Here is a 21,110-nt window from a genome sequence, read left to right as displayed (position 1 = left end):
TTTGTGTCATTATGAGTCATTTTTCATTTGGAAAGAAACTCTTCAACAAAATGAATGAGCTTTTTGTCACTATTAAGTCTAAGTTTGATCGTCCACTTGCTCATCAAAGGAATTTAAATGAATGTGATTCCTTTTATCAGTCGTGCAATGAAAGAGAACCACTTCTTAACTCATAATATTATCATTTTGTTCTTGCATATTTTATTTCAGTTTATGTATTGTAATTTTCTTCTGTGTTTAGTAAAATTTAACTTTAGTTAAAACTATCAAACTTAAATATAAAGTTGTGACACAATATATATTCATAATGTTTTGATAAATTTACTGATGACCTAAATGCTATTGATCTACAAAAAGAATAGTATCATTGAAATAAATCATCACTATATTTTACATCATCAGGTAATTTCACACTATTATATGCACTCTCAACTTCTGACTGTCCTTTCCCTTCTTTTATAGCTTTAGTAATGGCTACCATTCGCTTCCTTTCTGTACTCATTGCTTGTCTCCATACCAGTAACATGTCTTTCCACCAAGCATCAGTCTTTGCTCTTTTAACTAGGGGCTGGGGATATTGGCAGTTATAATGACTGCTGTTAGCTACAAGTGGCTGTCTTTCTAGCCCCTTTCTCTTCTCTATTGCTTTGTTGCATACAAAACATTCAAAGCTATCAATGTGAGTGATGGAGCCTGATGTGTAGTCATTAATCTGCCATTCCCTCTTCTCTACTGCATCAATGAGTTTTACATTTCCAATCCCTGCTTGTTTGTATTCCAGATACTCTGCATACTTGTTGTCATTCTCATTCAGGTAGTGCAAGTAATGAGCCAGTTCTTTAGGTGATGGATAGTCATCTATTAGTATCATAGAGTGATTGCTTGGTGCCCAGTCTCTAATTGTTGGCGAGCCCTTCACAATGGGTACTGTCCCGGCATAAAATGGTCTCCAAAACTTCTCGGTGATGTAATCATTGCATATTGCATTCTCTATGGCTATTGCAAATTTGTATTGCGATATGATATTGAGCAGCTCCTCAGAGTCTGCTCCAGTCGCAGGATCTCTGAGTCCTTTGGGCAGGTCCTTATTATGCAGGCACTGACCATACGAGTCTATTTTAATGTATTTCATTAGTTCCTTAACATACGAGTCTCTATCTGATGGAGGATCACAATCAAGCTGCAGGTACATCACAAGACCTTTATCGCCTGTACTCTTTTCTTCGATCGGGGTCTTTAGTGGACGGAGAAGATTCTTGAGACCTTTTAGGTACTGAGTGACAAGTGGATAGGATGAATTACGACTAGGAGTAGACGTGAGATTAAATAATGATATGCCCTCAGGGCTGGTCAGTCCCCAGTTATTCTTTGGGGATTCTTCATGTAGCAATGCCCAATAAACCTCAGTTCTCCTTGGCAAGGGAAGGTCGGTCCACTTTAAGCTTGAGCCATAGAATATGACAGCCTCTGTCCTTGGATTATCTATTTCTGCTCTGCTATGCGTAATTAGACATTGCCCGGCTGAGCAGGACCGTAGGATCCTCTTGTTTGGAGTAAACGGGGTCCACCATATCAAAATTGGGGGGTCATTCTCATTCTTGTTTTCAGGTGGTAGGATGACAATCTCCTGGGCTACTATGTCCTCAGGCTCAAACTCAAAGTTTTCTCCCTCCTTAATTGACCCCACTCCTATGTAGGATGAAAGGTATATGAAAAAGAGTACTGACGGCAAGAGAAAGAGCAAAAGCTTTCTGTTGTTTTTTATTTTGAAGAAGTATCTCATCTTGTCATCATCCAGCCCCGCCCTTACTTTTTTTGCAAATGAGCCACACCCAATTTAGCTGGTGTGTTAATTAATTCATTATGCAAGATTACACGTGTGCTTTGATTACATAACAAGCTCAACTCAACAAGACAGAGGAGGTCGAAGTATGGATATCGTGGATTTAGAGACAGTCCGTGAGTGCGCCATAGCTTTTATCATGCTCTATTGTTCATCTTTCCTTCCTTTGTTACAGAAGAAAGCAATGGGAGTCCTGGCCGTCAGCTAAAAGTTGTTCCGTCCAAGAATGAAGGTTAATAAGTACAATAGGTCAAGAAAGGTCAACGCGTAGTAGTGATAATTTGTAATGAACATAAGACTCGGCTATGATATTTACTATTCCCAACTCTAATGTAAACTTATGGAGAGGTCTGACCGTAACTTTTTGAAATGCTTGCTCTAATTTTATGTTCAATCTTCACCTACAATTTAACCTCTTCAAACTACTGCATATAGTTGCTGTCCCCCCCCCCCCATTTATGCTTGTACAACTTTATGGACACAGTATTTTACTGCCTGTACCTATAATATTGCCAAGAACTAAAGTGGCTTTTCTTCTTTATCAACTCATTAATCAAAGGTGTGGTCATTTCAGCATCATTAGGCAACTATGAGCTTTTTTTGTGAAATATAAACTCCAAATTATATGCATCTTGGGATTTCTTAATGTATTACTAGCAGTTTACTATACGTGTCAGTGTTTCAATACCTGCTGAGAATGCTAAATACCACACACTCAGCTCATCATTAGCACCATAAGTGTAATCCTTTGTTCTCTTTTAATGGCATTCAAGCCACTTTTACACAGCAACAAAAACGATTCAATCAGTATAGTTTTGTGCCTGTTTTATGCTTCTGTTTACATAGAAACAAATGAAAACGTGATATAATCTTGATAGGACTCTATGGAAGCAAAAATGGTGTTCAAAGTGGATACTTTTAAAATGATGCATTTGCGTTGCTGTGTAAACATAGCCTCAGTCTTTCAATGAAAAAAAGCCTCTTCGTAGTGCAAGAGTAGCAGTAGTATGGTACTTATCTTTATACTAACCACAAGCATTACTAAACAGCCATTGTAAGTGAATTAGTCTGTGGCTTTTTAAAAATTTTGTATATAAAATAGATTGTCCTTGTTTTGTGTGATTTTACTCCATAAACATATATTGTATTTGTTTTTTAGCAAATAACGTTCACGTTTCAACTGCCTTTATCACCATCAATGACTCAAAGGTAAGTAAATGTATAAATTGAATAATGACTCATGCATTAAATGAGGGAGAATACAACTTAATGTATTACGTTACCTTGCTAGTATACCGTAAAGCGGGAAATTTTGGAGGAAGTAAAATTTGATGAATTTCTAAATTTTGGTGATTGGTAGATTTTAATTTGGTGAATTTGTGGCCACGTGCCATTGAGCATGCGTATAATGGCTGAAAATGACAGATTTTTATTTTGCCGAAGTACTATCAAAACACCAATTTGCCAAATTTAATTCCCTCCAAAATTTCCTGCTATACGGTTACATTCCTTATACTTTTATTTCACAGAGTTTTGGTTCACAAGGTATAAGCTTTAATGGTATAGGGTATGAGATAGGACAGTGGAGGTGCTGCAAGAGGCTACCAAATAAAACGATACTACAAGACATCACTGGACTAATGGAGCCTGGACTTAACGCTATCATGGGACCAACTGGCAGTGGAAAAACAAGGCAAGCAGTACTAAGTATTTGTATAGTACTAAGTATTTGTATAGTACTATACCATATACATATACTCAGATTCCATGAAGTATACTACACATACATGTAGTACCGTACGGTTGGTAAATTTCGTGGGGTATTAATTTTCGTTAATTTCGTGGTTAATTTTTATCCACGAAATTTTAACCCCTACCCACCCACACATAAAAACTAATTAACGGGCCATGCAGAGTTCTAACTACCATTTCCAAGCCAGTGGAGGAGCCAAAGTCTTTGTCTATTACTCCATATTCCACTATAAGCCATGTGTTGGAAGCTAGTCCAGTAGATCCAAGTGAAAAGAAGTTTGCTAACTGCCATCCATGAATATTTGTACCCACGAATATTAGCTTCTAAGGACATTTTGGAGAAAACACAAAATTTTGGACCCTCGAATATTACCAACCGTACGGTATTTCATGTACCGAATATACCATATTGTACATGTATAATTTTAATTCACATAGATTCATCATAATTATTATCATTTTTTCATACTGATAATGGTCAGTAGAAAAAAAACGCAAAAAAAAATTTCTTGTGAATATAGGTTGAAAGATGCTTTTTGTGAAATATTTCCTGGAGAAATATGCCCCCTATGTGTTATTTATTGTGTAATAGGTACTGTACTTATTATGTTTGGGGGCATTCGATATTTTGTTTTGTGTACAAACATTATGGAGTATAATTGGCCTAATGTACATTGTAGTGTGTAGTAGATTTTCTTATTAGTACTTCTTTATCTCTTTATGTCTTAAATTTCTCTTTTTATGCTTATTAACTTTTCTCTTATCCTCTCTCTTTCTTCCCCCCCTCTCTCTCTTTCTCTCTCAGTCTCTTGGACATATTGGCTGGTCGTAAAGGAAAGAAAGGTATTGCTGGTAAAGTATTGATCAATGGAGAGAGACAGCCTGATAACTTTAAGTGTGCCAGTGGATATGTTGTTCAAGTAAATCAATCACATACAAGTATATGTACAGGATTTGCATAGACCCAACTGTAGGTGGTTATGTGACCACACAATACAAGACACACCTCAATTTAGACAATCCTTTTGAAGTTCATAGATTGGTTTATGAATTGGTTTGCAATTTGCTATACATGTACAGTGATTTTCCTTAAACTTGCATGATAGACAAGCAGAAATGTGTTATGAACACGCTCTGTTGTGGTCAAGAATTAAATGGATGCACCTACTTAATACTGACCACAACAGCTAGAGCATGTTCATATAGCACATTTCTGCTTGCCTATCATGCAAGTTTAAGGAAAATCACTCTATATGTACAAGAGTATAAACTTTTACATTTATTAGTCCCTTGATAGAAACATACATGTATAATTTGCGCTTGCATGTAAATATCAGAGTAGCTTACTGCTAAATGAAATGTACATGTACATGTATATACTCTTGGGAATATAATTACACAAGATACATGTACATGCATCCTAATTTTTTATTTATAATTCTTTCTCTCTCCCTTCCTCTCTCTCTTCCTTCAGGATGATGTGGTGATGGGTACTCTAACAGTTCGTGAGAATCTTTATTTCTCTGCTGCCCTCCGTCTGCCCAACACAATGACGTGGGAAGAGAAGAAGGAAAGAGTTAAAAAGACGATTGATGAGCTTGGACTGAATGAGTGTGCTGATACTAAGGTATATATATACACACACATTGTGTACACATGTAGAGTATAATAATGTTTATTGTGCATTCTGAAACTACTACATTTAATGGTATGCTTCTATTTGGGTCATTGGTCTATTGTTAGATAGTAACCATCCCATCTGTTTTGGATTCATGGCCAGTGCTGACTTTCTTTCTTTCTTGTTCTTTGTTTTATCTTTTATCTTGTTTTGTTTTGTTTCTCTTATTTCTTGTTTTGTCCTTATTGCATTTTATTGTGTGTGTCTGTGTGTTGTGTTGTATTGTGCTTTTGTCTTTCTTTATAATAATAATAATAATAATAATAATAAGTAGTAGTAGTACTAGTAGTAGTAGTTTTGTCAGATGTATTGTGATTTTTCAGGCAGAAATGTGTTATACACATGCTCTGTGTGGTCAGTCATTAAATAGATGCACCTACTTATTACTGACCACAACAGAGCATGATTTCCATGGTAATTTATTGCTGGTTTAGTAATTGAGATTCACTGTTTACTTAAGGCGGTCATCTGTGTCATCTTGAGTTTACACTAATAAATTAAGGTTGATATTATTATAACCGTATCCTATAGTCGAAAGCTTATTTTGTTTATGCAGCTATGCTTGTATGTACATGTACATGTATGTTTTGGTTGAATTGCACTTTACTAAACATGAATTAGTTTTATTTGTTAGCACTTAACAGCTAATAATCGTTGTTATTGCTAAGCTTATTATTAACATTCTTAATAATTATATATCTTGAAGTGATTCACATTTAAAATGATTGAGTTTTGTCTATACTTAATCTTACAAAGAATGCCATAATTGCAAGAGCAGCTCTCTAACTTAGTTTGACTAAGTGCTAAGTTTATTAGAACCGAATTCTTTGCCTAAATTTGTTTGGAGGAACACAGAAATATTTGCTTACATGTACACAAGGCAGCATTAAAGCTTCTTTGACTAAAAGCCTTTCTACACTTAAACCGGTTCCAGAAGTCGGCTCATCAATGCGCATTGAATGCGCATCAATTGATTCCACACTATCTTCAGGATCATGTATATTTTGATAGTATTTCTGATCCAGCTGCCATTGGTTATCTATTGAATGCTGTTAAAAGAAAGGCCTTTAGTACAAGCAGCAGAAGATTATGAGCTTTACCATGATATGTATATTGTATCTTTATTTAATGTTCATTTTGTATGTTTTACCTTCTCTGTTTAACATTAAAGGAAAGAGTTGGAAATTGACATTATTATTTATTATTGCTTTAGGTTGGTACAGAGTTCTTTAGAGGAATAAGCGGAGGAGAGAGAAAGAGGACTAACATTGGTATGGAGCTCATAATAGAGCCTCAGTTCCTCTTTCTTGATGAACCAACTACAGGGCTTGATGCATACACTGCTGAGTCTGTAGTGCAGCTATTGAAACAGTAAGAAATGTACATGTATGTCACTTAAGCTAGGTTTATTTTGACAAAACGGTCAAAAAGTGCGTGGGTGATCTGACCTTTTGATGCGAAAACACTTTCAAGTTGATGCAAAATTAGCTTAATTTTAATTTTACATTCATTTGTATTACGTTTTATGACGAGTGTAAACCAGGCTTTAATAATGAATTCAGTAATGATGATAGAATTCTTGGCTATTTTTATTTAATTTAGTACTACTCATAAAGTTCATTTTAAATGTGTAATTTCTTTTTTCATTTTTTTTTATTTGTGTAGCATATCTTCAGTCAATAATCGTGTTGTTGTACTCTCCATTCATCAGCCTCGCTACTCCATTTATAAACAATTTGATACACTCACTCTGTTGTCACAAGGTGAGATGGTGTATCATGGAAGACGGTATGAAGTATTGGAACACTTTAACAGATTGGGTAAGTATAGAATCATTAGAATAAGAGTATGATGTATGTAGAATGACTATTTGTTAATGATGATTAATACCATATGTGACCATAATTGACAAAAGGGCCCTTATGGCGGATTTTAAAATTGATCTTAATAATGGCAAATATCAACCTGTGAGTGCTTTGTTAGACAATCATTGTTTCTAAAAGTTTCATGGTAACTTTTTGCATCCTGTGGAGTAATTTTATGATAGATGGGGCTCAGGAAGTTGGAATTCTTAGGCTAGAAAGACAAATTTCACTACCCGCCATAAGGTACCTTTTGTCAATTATGGTCACATATATGTACACGTGCATGTACATGTATAATGTATACGTGCTGTATGTAGTTGATGTGGGATTTGTTTTTGGGACAAACAATGAAAATTTAATGAATGTACACGTACATTAATACAGATTTTGATTTTGCCTATTTCTTTTTTAATTTTAAACTTCTTTTTCCCCTTTCTTTCTTTCTCTTTCTCTGTCTGTATTTTTATCTTTATTTTCTGGATTTATTTAGGTTATGCGTGTGAGGAACATGACAATCCTGCAGATTTCTTATTGGATGTCATCAATCGCTGTGAAAGAGAAATGAAGAAACAATCCAACACTAAGAGTAAGTGCTATCAAAACAGTATACTCTTGGTGTAATATTGTATCTCAAAATGTGATAAATTTGAGTCAATACTCAAGGCTATAGCCCATGCTTTTTTCCAAAAAATGGCTAAAAAATCACTCCAAATTTTTATTACATTTTCTGATACATATTGATGTCCTTATGCTACATAGCAAGTTTGAGCTGATTCTGACTTCAATTTTTTGAGTTACGACCATTTTAACAAATTTGCCAAAATGTGAAAATACCCAAGGCTATAGCCCATGCTTTTTTCCAAAAATTGGCTTAAAAATCACCCCCAATTTTTATTACATTTTCTGATACATATTGATGTCCTTATGCTACATAGCAAGTTTGAGTTGATTCCGACTTTAATTTTTCAAGTTACGGCCATTTTAACAAATTTGCCAAAATGTGAAAAATACCCAAGGCTATAGCCCATGCTTTTTTTCCAAAAAATGGCTAAAAAATCACCCCCAATTTTTATTACATTTTCTGATATATATTGATGTCCTTATGCTACATAGCAAGTTTGAGCTGATTCCGACTTCAATTTTTCAAGTTACGGCCATTTTAACAAATTTGCCAAAATGTGAAAAAATACCCAAGGCTATAGCCCATGGTTTTTTCCAAAAAATGGCTCCGAATCACCCCCAATTTTTATTACATTTTCTGATACATATTGATGTCCTTATGCTACATAGCAAGTTTGAGTTGATTCCAACTTTGATTTTTCAAGTTATGGCCATTTTAACAAATTTGCCAAAATGTGAAAAACACCCAAGGCTATAGTCCATGCTTTTTTCCAAAAAAAATGGCCAAAAAATCACCCCAAATTTTTATTACATTTTCTGATACACATTGATGTACTTATGCTACATAGCAAGTTTGAGCTGATTTTGACTTTAATTTTTCAAGTTACGGCCATTTTAACAAATTTGCCAAAATGTGAAAAATACTCAAGGCTATAGCCCATTGTTTTTTCCAAAAAATGGCACCGAAATCACCCCAAATTTTTATTACATTTTCTGATACATATTGATGTCCTTATGCTACATAGCAAGTTTGAGCTGATTCCGAGTTCAATTTTTTGAGTTACAGCCATTTAAAGAAATTTGCCAAAATCTGAAAAATACCCAAGGCTATAGCCCATGTTTTTTTCCAAAAAATGGCTCCGAAATCACCCCAAATTTTTATTACATTTTCTGATACATATTGATGTCCTTATGCTGCATAGCAAGTTTGAGCTGATTCCAAGTTCAACTTTTCAAGTTATGACCAATTTTTAAAAGTAGCCAAAATCCAAAAATACCCAAGGCTATAGCTCATGGTTTTTTCAAAAAATGGCTAAAAATCACCTCCAATTTTTATTACATTTTCTGATACATAATTGATGTATTTATGCTGTGTAGAAAGTTTGAAGTGAATCCGGCATAAAATTCCTAGGAATGTTATGAGCACATTTCAAATAAATAGCCCCATAGTTTTTCCAAAAATTACCACCTCAAACTTTCTACATAACATAAGCTAGGACATACATCAGAAAATCTAATAAAAATTTGGGGTGATTTTGAAGCCATTTTTTGACAAAACCATGGGCTATAGTCGATGCTTTTCCTAAATTCTTCTAACAATTTACAATCAAATATATGTGATAGTTGATGAGTCTGGTTGTGCTCTTGCTTCAAGCTATACTCGCTCACAATTGGGTCAGGACAACGCTAAGAAATCGAGCATCATAATAGAGGAGTTTAAGGAGAGAGAGAAACAAGAAGGAGTCAAGATACGCTCTCAGTATGGATATGTAACCAATGTATTTTGGCAGGTATAAATCATAGTACATGTACATGTACATATATACTTGTACATGTACTGTAGTGTTGTTAACATAAGCTAGCTACCATACTTTCTTAGCATACATGCATGTACATGTATTTTCTTTTTGGCTGATTTTAATTGTTCACTTATGTATATTTTAATTCCATTTTTCTTGTTACTAAAACAATTTTTTTTTGCTTTATTTTCTAGTTATTTGTTGTCATTGTGAGGTCCATCTTGAATATATTGCGTAATCCTCAACTCTCAGTTATACAGGTACCAACTACATGTACATGTACATGTACGAAATATCTAACAAATACAAAGCTACTAACAATCAATCCTACATGTTATAATATACATGTATACCTTACAGAAGTCACTTTTGTTTGTCAATTTAACCGTCCATTACCAGCACAATTACATTAGTGTATTGTTACATGTACATGTACATGTACTACTAGCTGATAATGTACCATATTTCCTCGAATAAGGGCCTAGGCGTTTATTGCTTAATAGAGGCAAAAATCACAAAAACAACAAAAAAAAAATCCAAAACCCGGGCTCAAACCTGCAACTCTATGTTCTGAAGACTGAGGCTGCGTTTACACAGCAATGCAAAACGTATCGTTTTTAAAACGATACACTTTGAACACCGTTTTCGTTTCCATAGAGTCCTATCAAGATTCTATCACGTTTTCAATCGTTTCTGTGTAAACAGAAGCATAAAACAGGCACAAAACTGAACAGATTGCATCGTTTTCGTTGCCGTGTAAACGCAGCCTGAGGCTGAACAGTTAGGCTATTTGGACCACTCTAACCACAAGTTACATGTACATAACACTGGCTGAAATATGCATATTTATAGTGGTAATATATTAGTGATAGGCGCTTATTTGAGTAGGGCCTTTATTAGAGCAAATACGGTACATGTACCAGTACATGTACATATATTATTTATTATTTCTTTTATTCTTTGTATAGATTATTGTTAATATCATATTTGGTGTTGTGGTTGGTGCGTTGTATTTTGATATTGACACTGGACCCAATGGATATCAGAACAGGTAATAGTGGGAGTATACATTTGATAATAATAATGATTATAATTAATTAATAATAATATAATTTATATTTTAATGGCCTTAATGCTTTGTAAAAGTATTGTATAAAATAATGCCTATTCTTGTGTAGGATTGGTGCAATCTTCTTCATGGTAATGAATCAGATATTTAGCAACATGAATGCTGTGGATATTTTCATAAGGCAGAAAGCATTGTTCATGTAAGCACTGTACACCTGCCATAAAGTGCCGCAATAGCAATATTTTGTATACATTATTTTATGTATTTTTAAAAATTATTTTTAGACACGAGAATGCTAGTGGTTTCTATCGTGTATCAGTTTATTTCGTTGCTAAACTATTGTGTGACATATTCCCTCTGAGACTCATACCTCTCATCTTCTTTTCAACTGTTGCATATTTCATGTTAGGTAAGATATACAAGAACTCAATGGTGACCATACAAAAATAAGCAGACTCATTCACATCTACATGTACATTAGTGCATATTAGTAGTAGTACATTTAAAAATTACATTTACATTACATTTTTTCACTAATATACATGTATCGTATTTCCTTAAATAAAAGCTGTATGCAAATGAACGCCAGGGTAGCGATAGAGTTCAACTATAAATATGCAAATCTAGCCTTGAAGTAACTCAGTAGCCTTGTGGATACTGCCTTAAGTTCCTGAAGTCATATGTTTGCGATCACTGATTTGAATCCTGCTCTGGGCCTAAGTTATTTTATTTTATTTTTTTAATTTTTTGAGGGCTTTTATTTAAGAAAATACAGTACATGTACATGTATATTATTGATTTGTATCTCACATTGATAAAGAAGTCTCTTTTATTCTAGGATTTCAGGTTGCTGCTGACAAGTTCTTCATATTCTTCCTGACACTCTTCCTGACCACACTTGCTGCCTCTTCCATTGCTTTTCTATTCAGTGCCATGTTCCGTGTGACTGGTCTTGCTACTCTGTTTGTTGCCATGTCATTTGTCATTCAAATGGTGAGTTCGTCGTATCAATGTACAAATGTACATGTACTTGCTAATTGTACATGTACTTGCTAATTGTTATATCATGCATGTAGATGTACATGCTATTGCCACATTATTGGCACATACAATAGTTAAAACAATATAATAGGAATTGTTATTATTATTTATTATTATTATTATTATTATTATTATTAACTAAACATTGGCACATAGAATGTGTATCATAGCTCATTAGTGAAATCAATAATATTTCTACACTACATGATAATAATACCCTGGTCTATTATTCAGTTGTTTGGTGGTTTTCTGATCACTTTGGAGTCATTGCCTGTTTGGATAAGATGGTTCCAATACTTTTCAGTCTTCAGATATGCTGTTGAGGTAGGTCTTAGTATATCCTCCTACTGTGTGTTATGAATCATGTCAATAGGCATTGGTTGTTAACGAAGTGGATGGTCTTGTCTTTGATCTCACATTGTAAGTTATAGTATAGTAATCTACATGTGCATGTGTGATATTTTGATGAGTGTTCTTGATTGCTGAATATTGATGTACTTATGCTATGTAGAAAGTTTGAGCTGACTCTGACAATGAGTTTTGGAACCTTTTTTATACTTTTGTTAAGATTATATTGCCACCACTGGCACACATAGCGTTTTGCTGATGTACAACTTAATTGATCTTTGTATTATCCATTTTGTTGTCTGTCATTCAAGCCACTTTATAATTGTATTGTTTCCTTTTCCTTTAGTAATAATACAGTCCGTTCTGTCCCGGGTGAGGAATTGCTTGAAATACAAGGATTCAATCCAGACTGGTTGTTCTATGACTGGATTGGACTGGCTGGAATTGTAACGATATTCTTCTCTCTAACTTACTTGACCCTGAGGTTACTGAAAAAAGAAAAGTAGAGAAAACTTACAGTCTGCATGCCTAACTCAATATATGTAGCTAATCTCATCATTTAATGATTTATTATTTTTCTACCATTTCATAATAATACTGTGGGCTGGTTTTATTCTTAGGTCCAGCTATTATTATTAATAATCGTATTGATTCAGAATAATTATACATTAATTAATCATTAATCAATGCACAATTGCACATTGATGGCAAGTATAAAGCACCAATTTTCCTGTTGCTATTCTCTAAAAGTGAAAATTGGCTTACAGAATAATCTAGTACTCAATTTGGCAGCCTATTGTATGTCTATTGCAACAAAATCTATTTATACTATTCAGACTATTGTAGCATTTGCGAGTGAAGAAACACAATGTTTCTCATTGCATATGGTCTTGCCCTGTCTTTCTTTCTCTGCATCATTGAATGTAGAGATGCAAACCTTGTTTTAGTTGAGAATCCAAGAGAGGCTCTTTGTCTTGATGGATCACCTCCAGGATATTATATCAGAAAAGGTTGGTTGAAGTTCATAATTAAATCATGATATTAATATGTGATTCATGCTTTTCTGTATTTAATTTGTATATCTAGGTTTTGGTTCTGGTGTCAATAAATGGATACTTCACTTGCAAGGTGGTGGCTGGTGCTATGATAAAGATGACTGTCTTAAGTGGAGCAAAACTGATCTAGGGTCTTCAAAAAATTGGCCACAAAAAGCTCCTTATACATATTTAAATTCTGGCTTGCTCTCATACCTGAAGACAAAGAATCCTGACTTCTATGAGTGGAATGTAGTCCATGTTCAATACTGTGATGGAGCATCATATTCTGGTTATGTGTAAGCTTACTTATTATTATTATTATTATTATTATCATCATTATTATTGTTTTATATTTTATTATTAGTGAGAGTCCAGTGCAAGTTAGTGGTACCTCTATATATTTCCGAGGCATTAAAATACTTGAAGCAATCATACAATCATTGAAAGATGGTGGAATGAACAGTGCAGAAGAAGTTATACTCACTGGATGTTCAGGTAGAACTATAGAACTATGATACATTGAAATCTGATGAAAATTTTCAGTTAAGTATATCTAGATGCATGCATTTAAAGGTAAAAAGCGTGATCTTACAATCAATAAAATAATTATATTAAACTTTATATAATATTAATTTATGTAATTATCCAAAAGTTGGCTCCAAAAATGTGACTACATCTCATTGCTTTAGCTGGTGGCTTAGCAGCATTTCTTCATGCTGACCGTGTGAAGTCCCTCTTACCTCGCTCTGTAAAATACCGCGTACTGCCAGATGCTGGGTAAGGAATCAAAAATAACATGATAATAGTAAGTTGCTATTTTATAATTCTTAATTGTATAGATACTTCATTGATGCTCCAAATGTTGATGGTGATATGCACATAAGGAGCGTTTACACTAATTGTTAGCTCCATGTATAACATTGAAAACAACTGTTTATTTTTTGTATATAGTGTTCAATATGCAGAATTGTTCTGGTGGGGTTGATCAAGATTGTATTGCTGCTTATAGTGGATCCAATGACGCTTGGAAATGCTTTATGGCTCAGGTATACAATACATTGCTAAATCTATGCATTATAATTTTATTTTTTAGTATACTTATCCTTATATATCATCTCCTACCTTTACACTGCATTCTCTGACTGATACATGGCAACTGGAAAACATAGTGGAGCTTGATTGCCTGCCACCGAGTTGTACAGCTACTCAAATGAAGGAGTTTTATAAGTTCACTAAAGTAAATGCAGTATTATGATTGTTTAAGTTATTAAGGTATTTTATTTTTGACTGATAGGAATTTAAAGTTGCAGCTGCGCCTGTAATATCTTCTTCTACGAATGGAGCATTTCTCAATTCTTGTTTAAAGCACTGTCAATCTATGAGCTCTTATGGCTGGAATGGTAGGCTTGTTAAAGGTCAAACTGCAGCTGCTACATTTAGCAACTGGTACTTCAAAAAGGAAGGACTGAAGAATGTTGTGGATTGTCCTTATCCCTGCAATAAATCCTGCTAGAGTTCTAGTATATTATACAATATTATACAACTTGATTACTGATTAATTTGTTATATTATAAACTAATTAATTTATATCAAAGAAGTATAAATGAATAATTTAATTTGAAAGTGAATTGACATAAGGGACTTTAACTGCAGAATGGCCGCTGATTCTTTAACTTTAAATCTCTTGTGGGACAGCACTAATTTTCACCTTAAAGTGCAAACAAGAGGAAGTAAACTTTCAGAATCTCAAAAGCATTAACAAGGTCTTGTATAAACAATAAAAAAACTACAAGGACAATACAATTTGTTCCTCTTAGAAACCAATGGCTAACTTCACCATGCATAATGCACATGTACAGTGCACTATTTTTCCTTTATTGGGTTGTATGACTATAGACTATACTTGGATGTGTGTCATTAAAGTAAAGGGAACATAGTACTACACTTGGCTGTCACCTGTGCCACGCATAGATATAATTATAATTATAATATTGCATAAAATACATGAAGAAAGGAAGAGAGCAATGTCTGTTTTGGTATTCTCACTTGCTCTGTCTTTCCTTGTCTACAATACTGAATGTAGCAGAGAAGGGAAACTTGTTCTAATAGAAAACCCAGGAGAGGCTGTGTGTCTTGATGGATCACCTCCAGGATATTATTTTAGAAAAGGTCTAGTTTTTAAATGACATTGTTCTGTTACATTATAAATATGTTATATTATGAATAGGCTTTGGATCTGGTGTTAATAGTTGGGTGGTTCATTTGCAAGGTGGTGCCTGGTGCTATAATAAGAAAGACTGTCTAGCTCGAAGCAGGTCGTATCTAGGGTCATCAAGAGACTGGCCACAAATTATGATCTTTAATAATGCCGGCATGTTTTCAGATTCAAAAGAAAAGAATCCTGACTTCTATAACTGGAACATGGCACAAGTTCAATATTGTGATGGAGCTTCCTTTGCTGGCTATGTGTACGTTTGCCATAATAAATTTTTTAAAATTGGAAAATTCACTCCTTTCATGTTTTGGCAAAATTTGGCCAAAGTCCATGCTGTAGTATAGTACAGGGACTTTGGCCCAATTTTGGAACAACTTCAAAAATTTGTAAAAAAAATCCAATTTTGACCAGAATCAGCTCAAACTTGTCATCCAACATGATAATATTTTAAGTCTTATATTTGCAATCAAACTAGATCTAGTGATATAAGTTTGATTGCAGTAGTGTCAGGGGTTCAATACATATCTGGGGGCATTTAATTAGTTAGATAAATCATTCCTTGTTCTTATATAGTGAAAAACCAGTTAAAGTGCACGGAACGGATATATACTTTCGTGGTTTTAAGATACTTCAAGCAATTATCCAGTCATTAATGAGTAAAGGAATGAAAAATGCACAAGAGTTTATACTAACTGGATGTTCAGGTACATCATTGTAGACTAGTGCAATCAATTAATATAAAGCAAACTACTAATTAGCTGGTGGATTAGCTACATATCTCCATGCTGATTACATCAGATCATTGTTTCCTCCTTCTGTGAAGTACAGAGCTATATCTGATGCAGGGTTAGTGACACTGATAATTCATTAAACAATAAATTATTATAAACTGTACAATATCAACTCTGATGCAGATACTTTATTGATGCTCCTAATAAACATGGCTTCAAGTATATGAGATACTTGTTTAAAAATGGTGAGCAGCTTATAGTATATAGTTGTAATACTTATTATGATATTTATAGTATTTTATCTACAAAACTGTTCTGGTGGGGTTGATCAAGATTGCATTGCTGCCTATGAATCAACCCATGAAACTTGGAAGTGCTTCATGGCTCAGGTTTAATAATAATAATTATGATGACAAGCATTTAAAAAAATCCTTTTTAGTACACATATCGTTATATATCATCTCCTATTTTCACACTGAACTCAATGAATGACATTTGGCAACTGAAAAATATATTGGGTATTAAATGCTTGCCACCAAAATGCACAGAGAGTGATATGAAGCACTTCTATAATTTCGTTGAAGTAAAATAATGCTAGCATAATTCTTTAATAAAAATTACTATATTTTATAGAATTTTAACAAGGCTTCTGAGCCTATATTTTCATTAGCAAAAGATGGGGCATTTCTTGATTCCTGTTTAATACATTGTCAAGCACTTATTTCGATTCCATGGAGAAATTTTTTTGTTAAAGGTCAATCTGCTTCTACTACATTTAGTAACTGGTATTTTAACAGAGACGGATCAAAGAGTGTAAAAGATTGTAAATATCCATGTAATAAGTCATGCAAATCTATTGTATAAAATGAGCAATAATAATTTATTGATACAGATTTAAAATAAATATAAAATTAAAAGCCAAAATTGTTAACCCTTATAACAATGGAGATATTATGAGATGGTTGTTTTATGGACACTGCATGCTTGTCATAAGTTTAAAAGTTGTAAGTGGTGGTGTGCAACACACACCATGCTGCTAAATAAATTTTAGGGGAGGGACTAGATCTACACAAGTTATGAATATCATTAGTTAGCTAGACACAAACACAACTTTACACAAAATGTCCAGTGCAGGAAAGAAGAAAGAGCTGGTCATTGCTAGGAAGATCGAGAATGTTTTCTTCATTGTTCTTCTTTTTGTGGTGCTGGCCTTATTCACAGTTCCAATAATAGTCTACTATAGATCTACTTCAGTAAGTAGTGGTCTAAATTTATACTTGTGATAATCTTGGTTATCTTAACAAAAATATTTGCATGGATTGTGCTCACTCATTTGTGTCATGTTTGTGATTTAAAGTAGTTAGTAATGAAACTTTATATCTTCACAATCATACATTGCTAATTGCCTGATTAGATACATGTGGTAGTAAATTCCTTTGAGCATGCAATCTAAAAATACAATGCCAGATGTGGTATAGTAGCTAAGAAATCTTATAGTAATGTCATCAAAACAAAGGAAGTACTAGAAATATAAGTTAACCATTCTACTGACTTTTTGTCATGGTTAAAATTTCTCACACATCAATTTAACAGAGTAATGGGTCTATTTAACAGCTATTACAAACTATGTTAACTATGATGAGTAGGCACCTACTAAGCATGAAATGTTTATAAGTCCGGCTTAAATAAACTTTTTAATTTAGAACACATTTGAGTCAGACAACAATAACAACGGGAATTTTAGTGAAGGAGGTACAATCAGCAACAATAATGTAAGCCAGAACTGCACCAGACTATCATGGAGTCAGGATAATGATGTCTCAGAATGTCATGAGTATACTGGAACTGCTTGTAGAAACTTCTTACATCAATGGTTTCAATGTACCATTGGAGAAGATGAATTGAATATTGGAGTAAGTCAACAAGAACAAAATCAACATGAAGGGACAATCGGATCACTCAGTCTTTATTTAGGTAATGTCACAGCATTATAAGTAAATTTATTATTTTAATACAATTTTTATAGAGCATTACAAGCAATGTCAACAGCAATCATCAGCTTTTATATGTCAATATTTTTTTCCACTTGCTGATTGCTCAACTGGAAAATCTTACAAGGCAACCAAGGAAGACTGCCTCCTCATAAGTACAGGTGTTTGTTCAGACGTGTGGGCACTAGCAAACAACTTTGGGTATGGCTCACTCTTACCTGATTGTTCTACACTACCAAATGGTATGATAATCATCTTATCTATTTATACTATTTATACTAATAATTTGTGCTTTATACAGCTGCCAACGATTCATCTTCTGTCCCAATTCCAATTGAAGGCATAAATGATACCAATGGTACTGATGGTATAGTGTGCAGGGAAGATTTTGTTAAAACAGAGTTTATCTGTGAGCCAATATGTGACAGTTTTGAACAAACTTCTCATTTAAACTCACAAATACTGATCTATTCAGAAGTTGTTGCAACTGGTCTGGGCTTAATTTTTTGTGTTGTTACAATTATTGTTGCTGTCAAGGAATATAAAACATTGTTAGCAACTATAATTCCAAACTATAGATCTAATATTGTATTATGTCTATCATTGCAGGCTAGTATATCCTTCTGTGTTGGTATTTTTTCAAGTCTTAGACATGATTGTATTAGGTAAAGGGAATTGTAATCTTATGTTCATTGTAGATCTATGCATCCATATCTATAGTTATAGTACTAATCATAACTGCTATTGATCGGTATGGATTATACTGTAGTTCAGTTAGTCTATTGGAGACACTTGAAAACCCAACTCCTTTTTGTAAATTTTCAGGTAAAATTAATCACTTATCTAAAACTTTTATTTTCAATGTATATAGGAGTTGTATTTCATTACGCTATTGTAAATTTGGCACTGTGGTGGTTTTTTCATGTAGCTATATTCTTTCACAAAGTATTGTTTCCCTTCCAAGCAAATAGATTTGAAAAGCTTGGACGTAGCAAGTACATATTTGCAACTGTGACCGTTTTGTGTGAGTATTATTGTATTTACTAATCATGAAATAATTCCTTTTCTTAATAAAGCTATACTACTTCCATTGCCAGCTGTTATCATTTGCCTTTCTGTTGACAAATTCAAATATAATATTCATCGTTTCCCAACAACTCTTTGCATCAGCAATGGTGCCATGTGGTTCTATTCTGTAACACTTCCAATAGACATTTTACTTGCTTTTGGTGTTATGATGCTAATTATAATTCTTTGGACTATCAGAAAAGTATGTATACTACAATATTGAATTTATATAAATACTCTGTTTTGTTGATAGAAAACTAATTTCTTGAAAAAGAAAAGTCGTACCCAGCTCAGCACTGCAGAGAAAAAAATCCTCTTGGTTTTCACATCTTTTATTATTTTTGGTGTTTTTATTTTAGGGCATGTAAGTGACACAACAGCAAAAGCTGGCAAGTTTCAAGCAGCTTTAAGAGAATACTTTGAATGCGAAGCATTTGGTTATGTTCCTGGAAAATGTGATAGAGGAACATTTGAAGAGAGCCCTTACATGAGTATCATTGTGTACATGCTAATGAGTTTGATACCATTGAGCATTTTGAACTTCATACTTAAGTGGAGCTCAGTTAAAAGCACTGGAAACAAAGCAGTAAAATTGACAAAGAGGTATTCAAGTTTCTTGTATCGTGGAAAAAGTTCTTTCATAACTTCCTCTGAAAGTGTTCCAGATGAGACTTTGTCAAAGTCAGAAAAAAGTGCAGAGATAAGTGAAAACACTGTGCATAACTTGACTTTTAATAGCTACTAATAATTTTGACCTTTAATTTTTGTGTGCAATATGTAAAATGTTGGATTAAGCTAAACAATAACTTGCTGCAGAGTGGCTTTTCATTAATAATGGTTGGATCTATTTATTTCATTACATTTTCAATATACACATTTGTGCTTTGGCATAACCTTAAATATACTAAAACTACACTATAATAGCACAGCAGTACACCGTTAATAAAAGAAAGTGTGCTTGTACAGATAGTCTATTATGACTATCTATTTAACTATTTAAAGGATGCATAACACCGGGGTCTAGGGAGGAGCTAGGCTGACCAGAAGTTATAAATATCATAGATAGGTCTGTAGATACATCCACTGTGAATCACAAGATGTGCAGTAAAAGTAAGAAGCTGGTCATTGCAAAGAAAATTGAGGATGTTGTTTTCATTGTTCTTCTTGTCATAGTAATTGGCTTAGTCACACTTCCAATAATAGTCTACTATAGATCTACTTTAGTAAGTTTAAGTTTTAAAAATGATATCAGTCTACAAGTGATACATGTATTTTGCATGCATTATGCTTATTCTTATATATATATATGTTATATATAACACGATGATATGGGAATCAATATCCTGAGACCGAGGATACTTTGAATTGATATCACCCAAGGGCCGAAGGCCCAAGGGTGATATCAATTCAATGTATCCTCGGTCTCGGGATATCAACTTTCATATCGTCATGTTATATAACATGTGTAGTCTAATTCAAAATAATTAATTTTTAAAATTGTCTTCACAATAATGCTCATGCTAATTATCCAATACAAGTAGTAAATTCCTTAGAATCATCTGAGAATACAAGTACAGTTGTGGTACAAAATCTAGGAATAATGTCACCACAATTGTAGTGAACTCTTTTAACCTTAACTCAGTTGTCTATTCTAAAAAGTTAAATATGCGCATGCATCATTCAAGATGCAAAGAGTATAAGCAGTTGGGTTGTCATTGGTCTCACCCACGCTTTGCCAGCATAGGCAATAATTAGGTACTACTGTTGTTTTTTGTAATAGTTATTAGATTAGGAACTTCCAAGTTCTAAGCCAAATGACAATTTTTGTTCCAGTTTTCTAAAAAAGTGGGAATAGCATTCTTTTTGTGAGTAAGTTGCTGAAATTACGTTGTATTTTTGGATCAATTGTCCACTGATTTGGGTTATCAAAAACACAAATTACAAGCTAGATCTATGTGAACCATGATGGTTTCATAAAAATAATAGCATCAATAAACATCTACTAAATATAAAATATTTAAGTCTGGCTTTAACAAACTTTCAATTTAGAAT

General features: G+C 33.6%; 5 protein-coding genes across 5 annotated transcripts; 4 read left to right on the top strand and 1 right to left on the bottom strand.

Annotated features, from left to right (window-relative positions):
* Nucleotides 1-236: 236 nt before the first annotated feature.
* Nucleotides 237-1,803, bottom strand: LOC100635531 (alpha-(1,3)-fucosyltransferase 11-like). The gene has a single exon (XM_003388224.2). The coding sequence runs from the start codon at nucleotides 1,781-1,783 to the stop codon at nucleotides 365-367; it is 1,419 nt and encodes a 472-aa protein (XP_003388272.1). The 5' UTR covers nucleotides 1,784-1,803; the 3' UTR covers nucleotides 237-364.
* A 73-nt stretch (nucleotides 1,804-1,876) lies between these two features.
* LOC100635404 (ATP-binding cassette sub-family G member 2-like) lies at nucleotides 1,877-12,658 on the top strand. The gene is made up of 18 exons (XM_019999321.1): nucleotides 1,877-1,959; nucleotides 2,019-2,075; nucleotides 3,003-3,052; nucleotides 3,373-3,536; nucleotides 4,401-4,515; nucleotides 5,070-5,222; nucleotides 6,487-6,644; nucleotides 6,939-7,093; nucleotides 7,629-7,724; nucleotides 9,383-9,549; nucleotides 9,753-9,818; nucleotides 10,527-10,609; nucleotides 10,737-10,826; nucleotides 10,912-11,036; nucleotides 11,466-11,620; nucleotides 11,903-11,992; nucleotides 12,042-12,088; nucleotides 12,363-12,658. The coding sequence occupies exons 1-18, from the start codon at nucleotides 1,932-1,934 to the stop codon at nucleotides 12,520-12,522; spliced, it is 1,959 nt and encodes a 652-aa protein (XP_019854880.1). The 5' UTR covers nucleotides 1,877-1,931; the 3' UTR covers nucleotides 12,523-12,658.
* A 204-nt stretch (nucleotides 12,659-12,862) lies between these two features.
* Nucleotides 12,863-14,669, top strand: LOC105313569 (pectin acetylesterase 5-like). The gene is made up of 8 exons (XM_011407102.2): nucleotides 12,863-13,026; nucleotides 13,103-13,349; nucleotides 13,418-13,548; nucleotides 13,743-13,830; nucleotides 13,893-13,954; nucleotides 14,005-14,099; nucleotides 14,147-14,290; nucleotides 14,348-14,669. Exons 1-8 carry the CDS (start codon nucleotides 12,885-12,887, stop codon nucleotides 14,564-14,566), a joined length of 1,128 nt encoding a protein of 375 aa, XP_011405404.1. The 5' UTR covers nucleotides 12,863-12,884; the 3' UTR covers nucleotides 14,567-14,669.
* Nucleotides 14,670-15,061: 392 nt separating this feature from the next.
* On the top strand, nucleotides 15,062-16,937 carry LOC100635279 (pectin acetylesterase 5-like). The gene is made up of 8 exons (XM_019999309.1): nucleotides 15,062-15,222; nucleotides 15,281-15,521; nucleotides 15,842-15,972; nucleotides 16,027-16,114; nucleotides 16,183-16,244; nucleotides 16,294-16,388; nucleotides 16,439-16,582; nucleotides 16,633-16,937. The coding sequence occupies exons 1-8, from the start codon at nucleotides 15,078-15,080 to the stop codon at nucleotides 16,861-16,863; spliced, it is 1,137 nt and encodes a 378-aa protein (XP_019854868.1). The 5' UTR covers nucleotides 15,062-15,077; the 3' UTR covers nucleotides 16,864-16,937.
* Nucleotides 16,938-17,071: 134 nt separating this feature from the next.
* LOC109583827 (uncharacterized) lies at nucleotides 17,072-19,864 on the top strand. Its single transcript, XM_019999311.1, has 9 exons — nucleotides 17,072-17,252; nucleotides 17,703-17,973; nucleotides 18,026-18,232; nucleotides 18,292-18,541; nucleotides 18,600-18,655; nucleotides 18,711-18,815; nucleotides 18,862-19,014; nucleotides 19,067-19,260; nucleotides 19,312-19,864. The coding sequence occupies exons 1-9, from the start codon at nucleotides 17,121-17,123 to the stop codon at nucleotides 19,801-19,803; spliced, it is 1,860 nt and encodes a 619-aa protein (XP_019854870.1). The 5' UTR covers nucleotides 17,072-17,120; the 3' UTR covers nucleotides 19,804-19,864.
* Nucleotides 19,865-21,110: the final 1,246 nt, after the last annotated feature.

The sequence above is a fragment of the Amphimedon queenslandica genome, unplaced genomic scaffold (genome assembly GCF_000090795.2).
Source record: "Amphimedon queenslandica unplaced genomic scaffold, v1.1 AMPQUscaffold_13277, whole genome shotgun sequence".
Taxonomy (NCBI): Eukaryota; Metazoa; Porifera; class Demospongiae; order Haplosclerida; family Niphatidae; genus Amphimedon; species Amphimedon queenslandica.
This window is presented reverse-complemented; position numbering and strand designations above follow the sequence as displayed.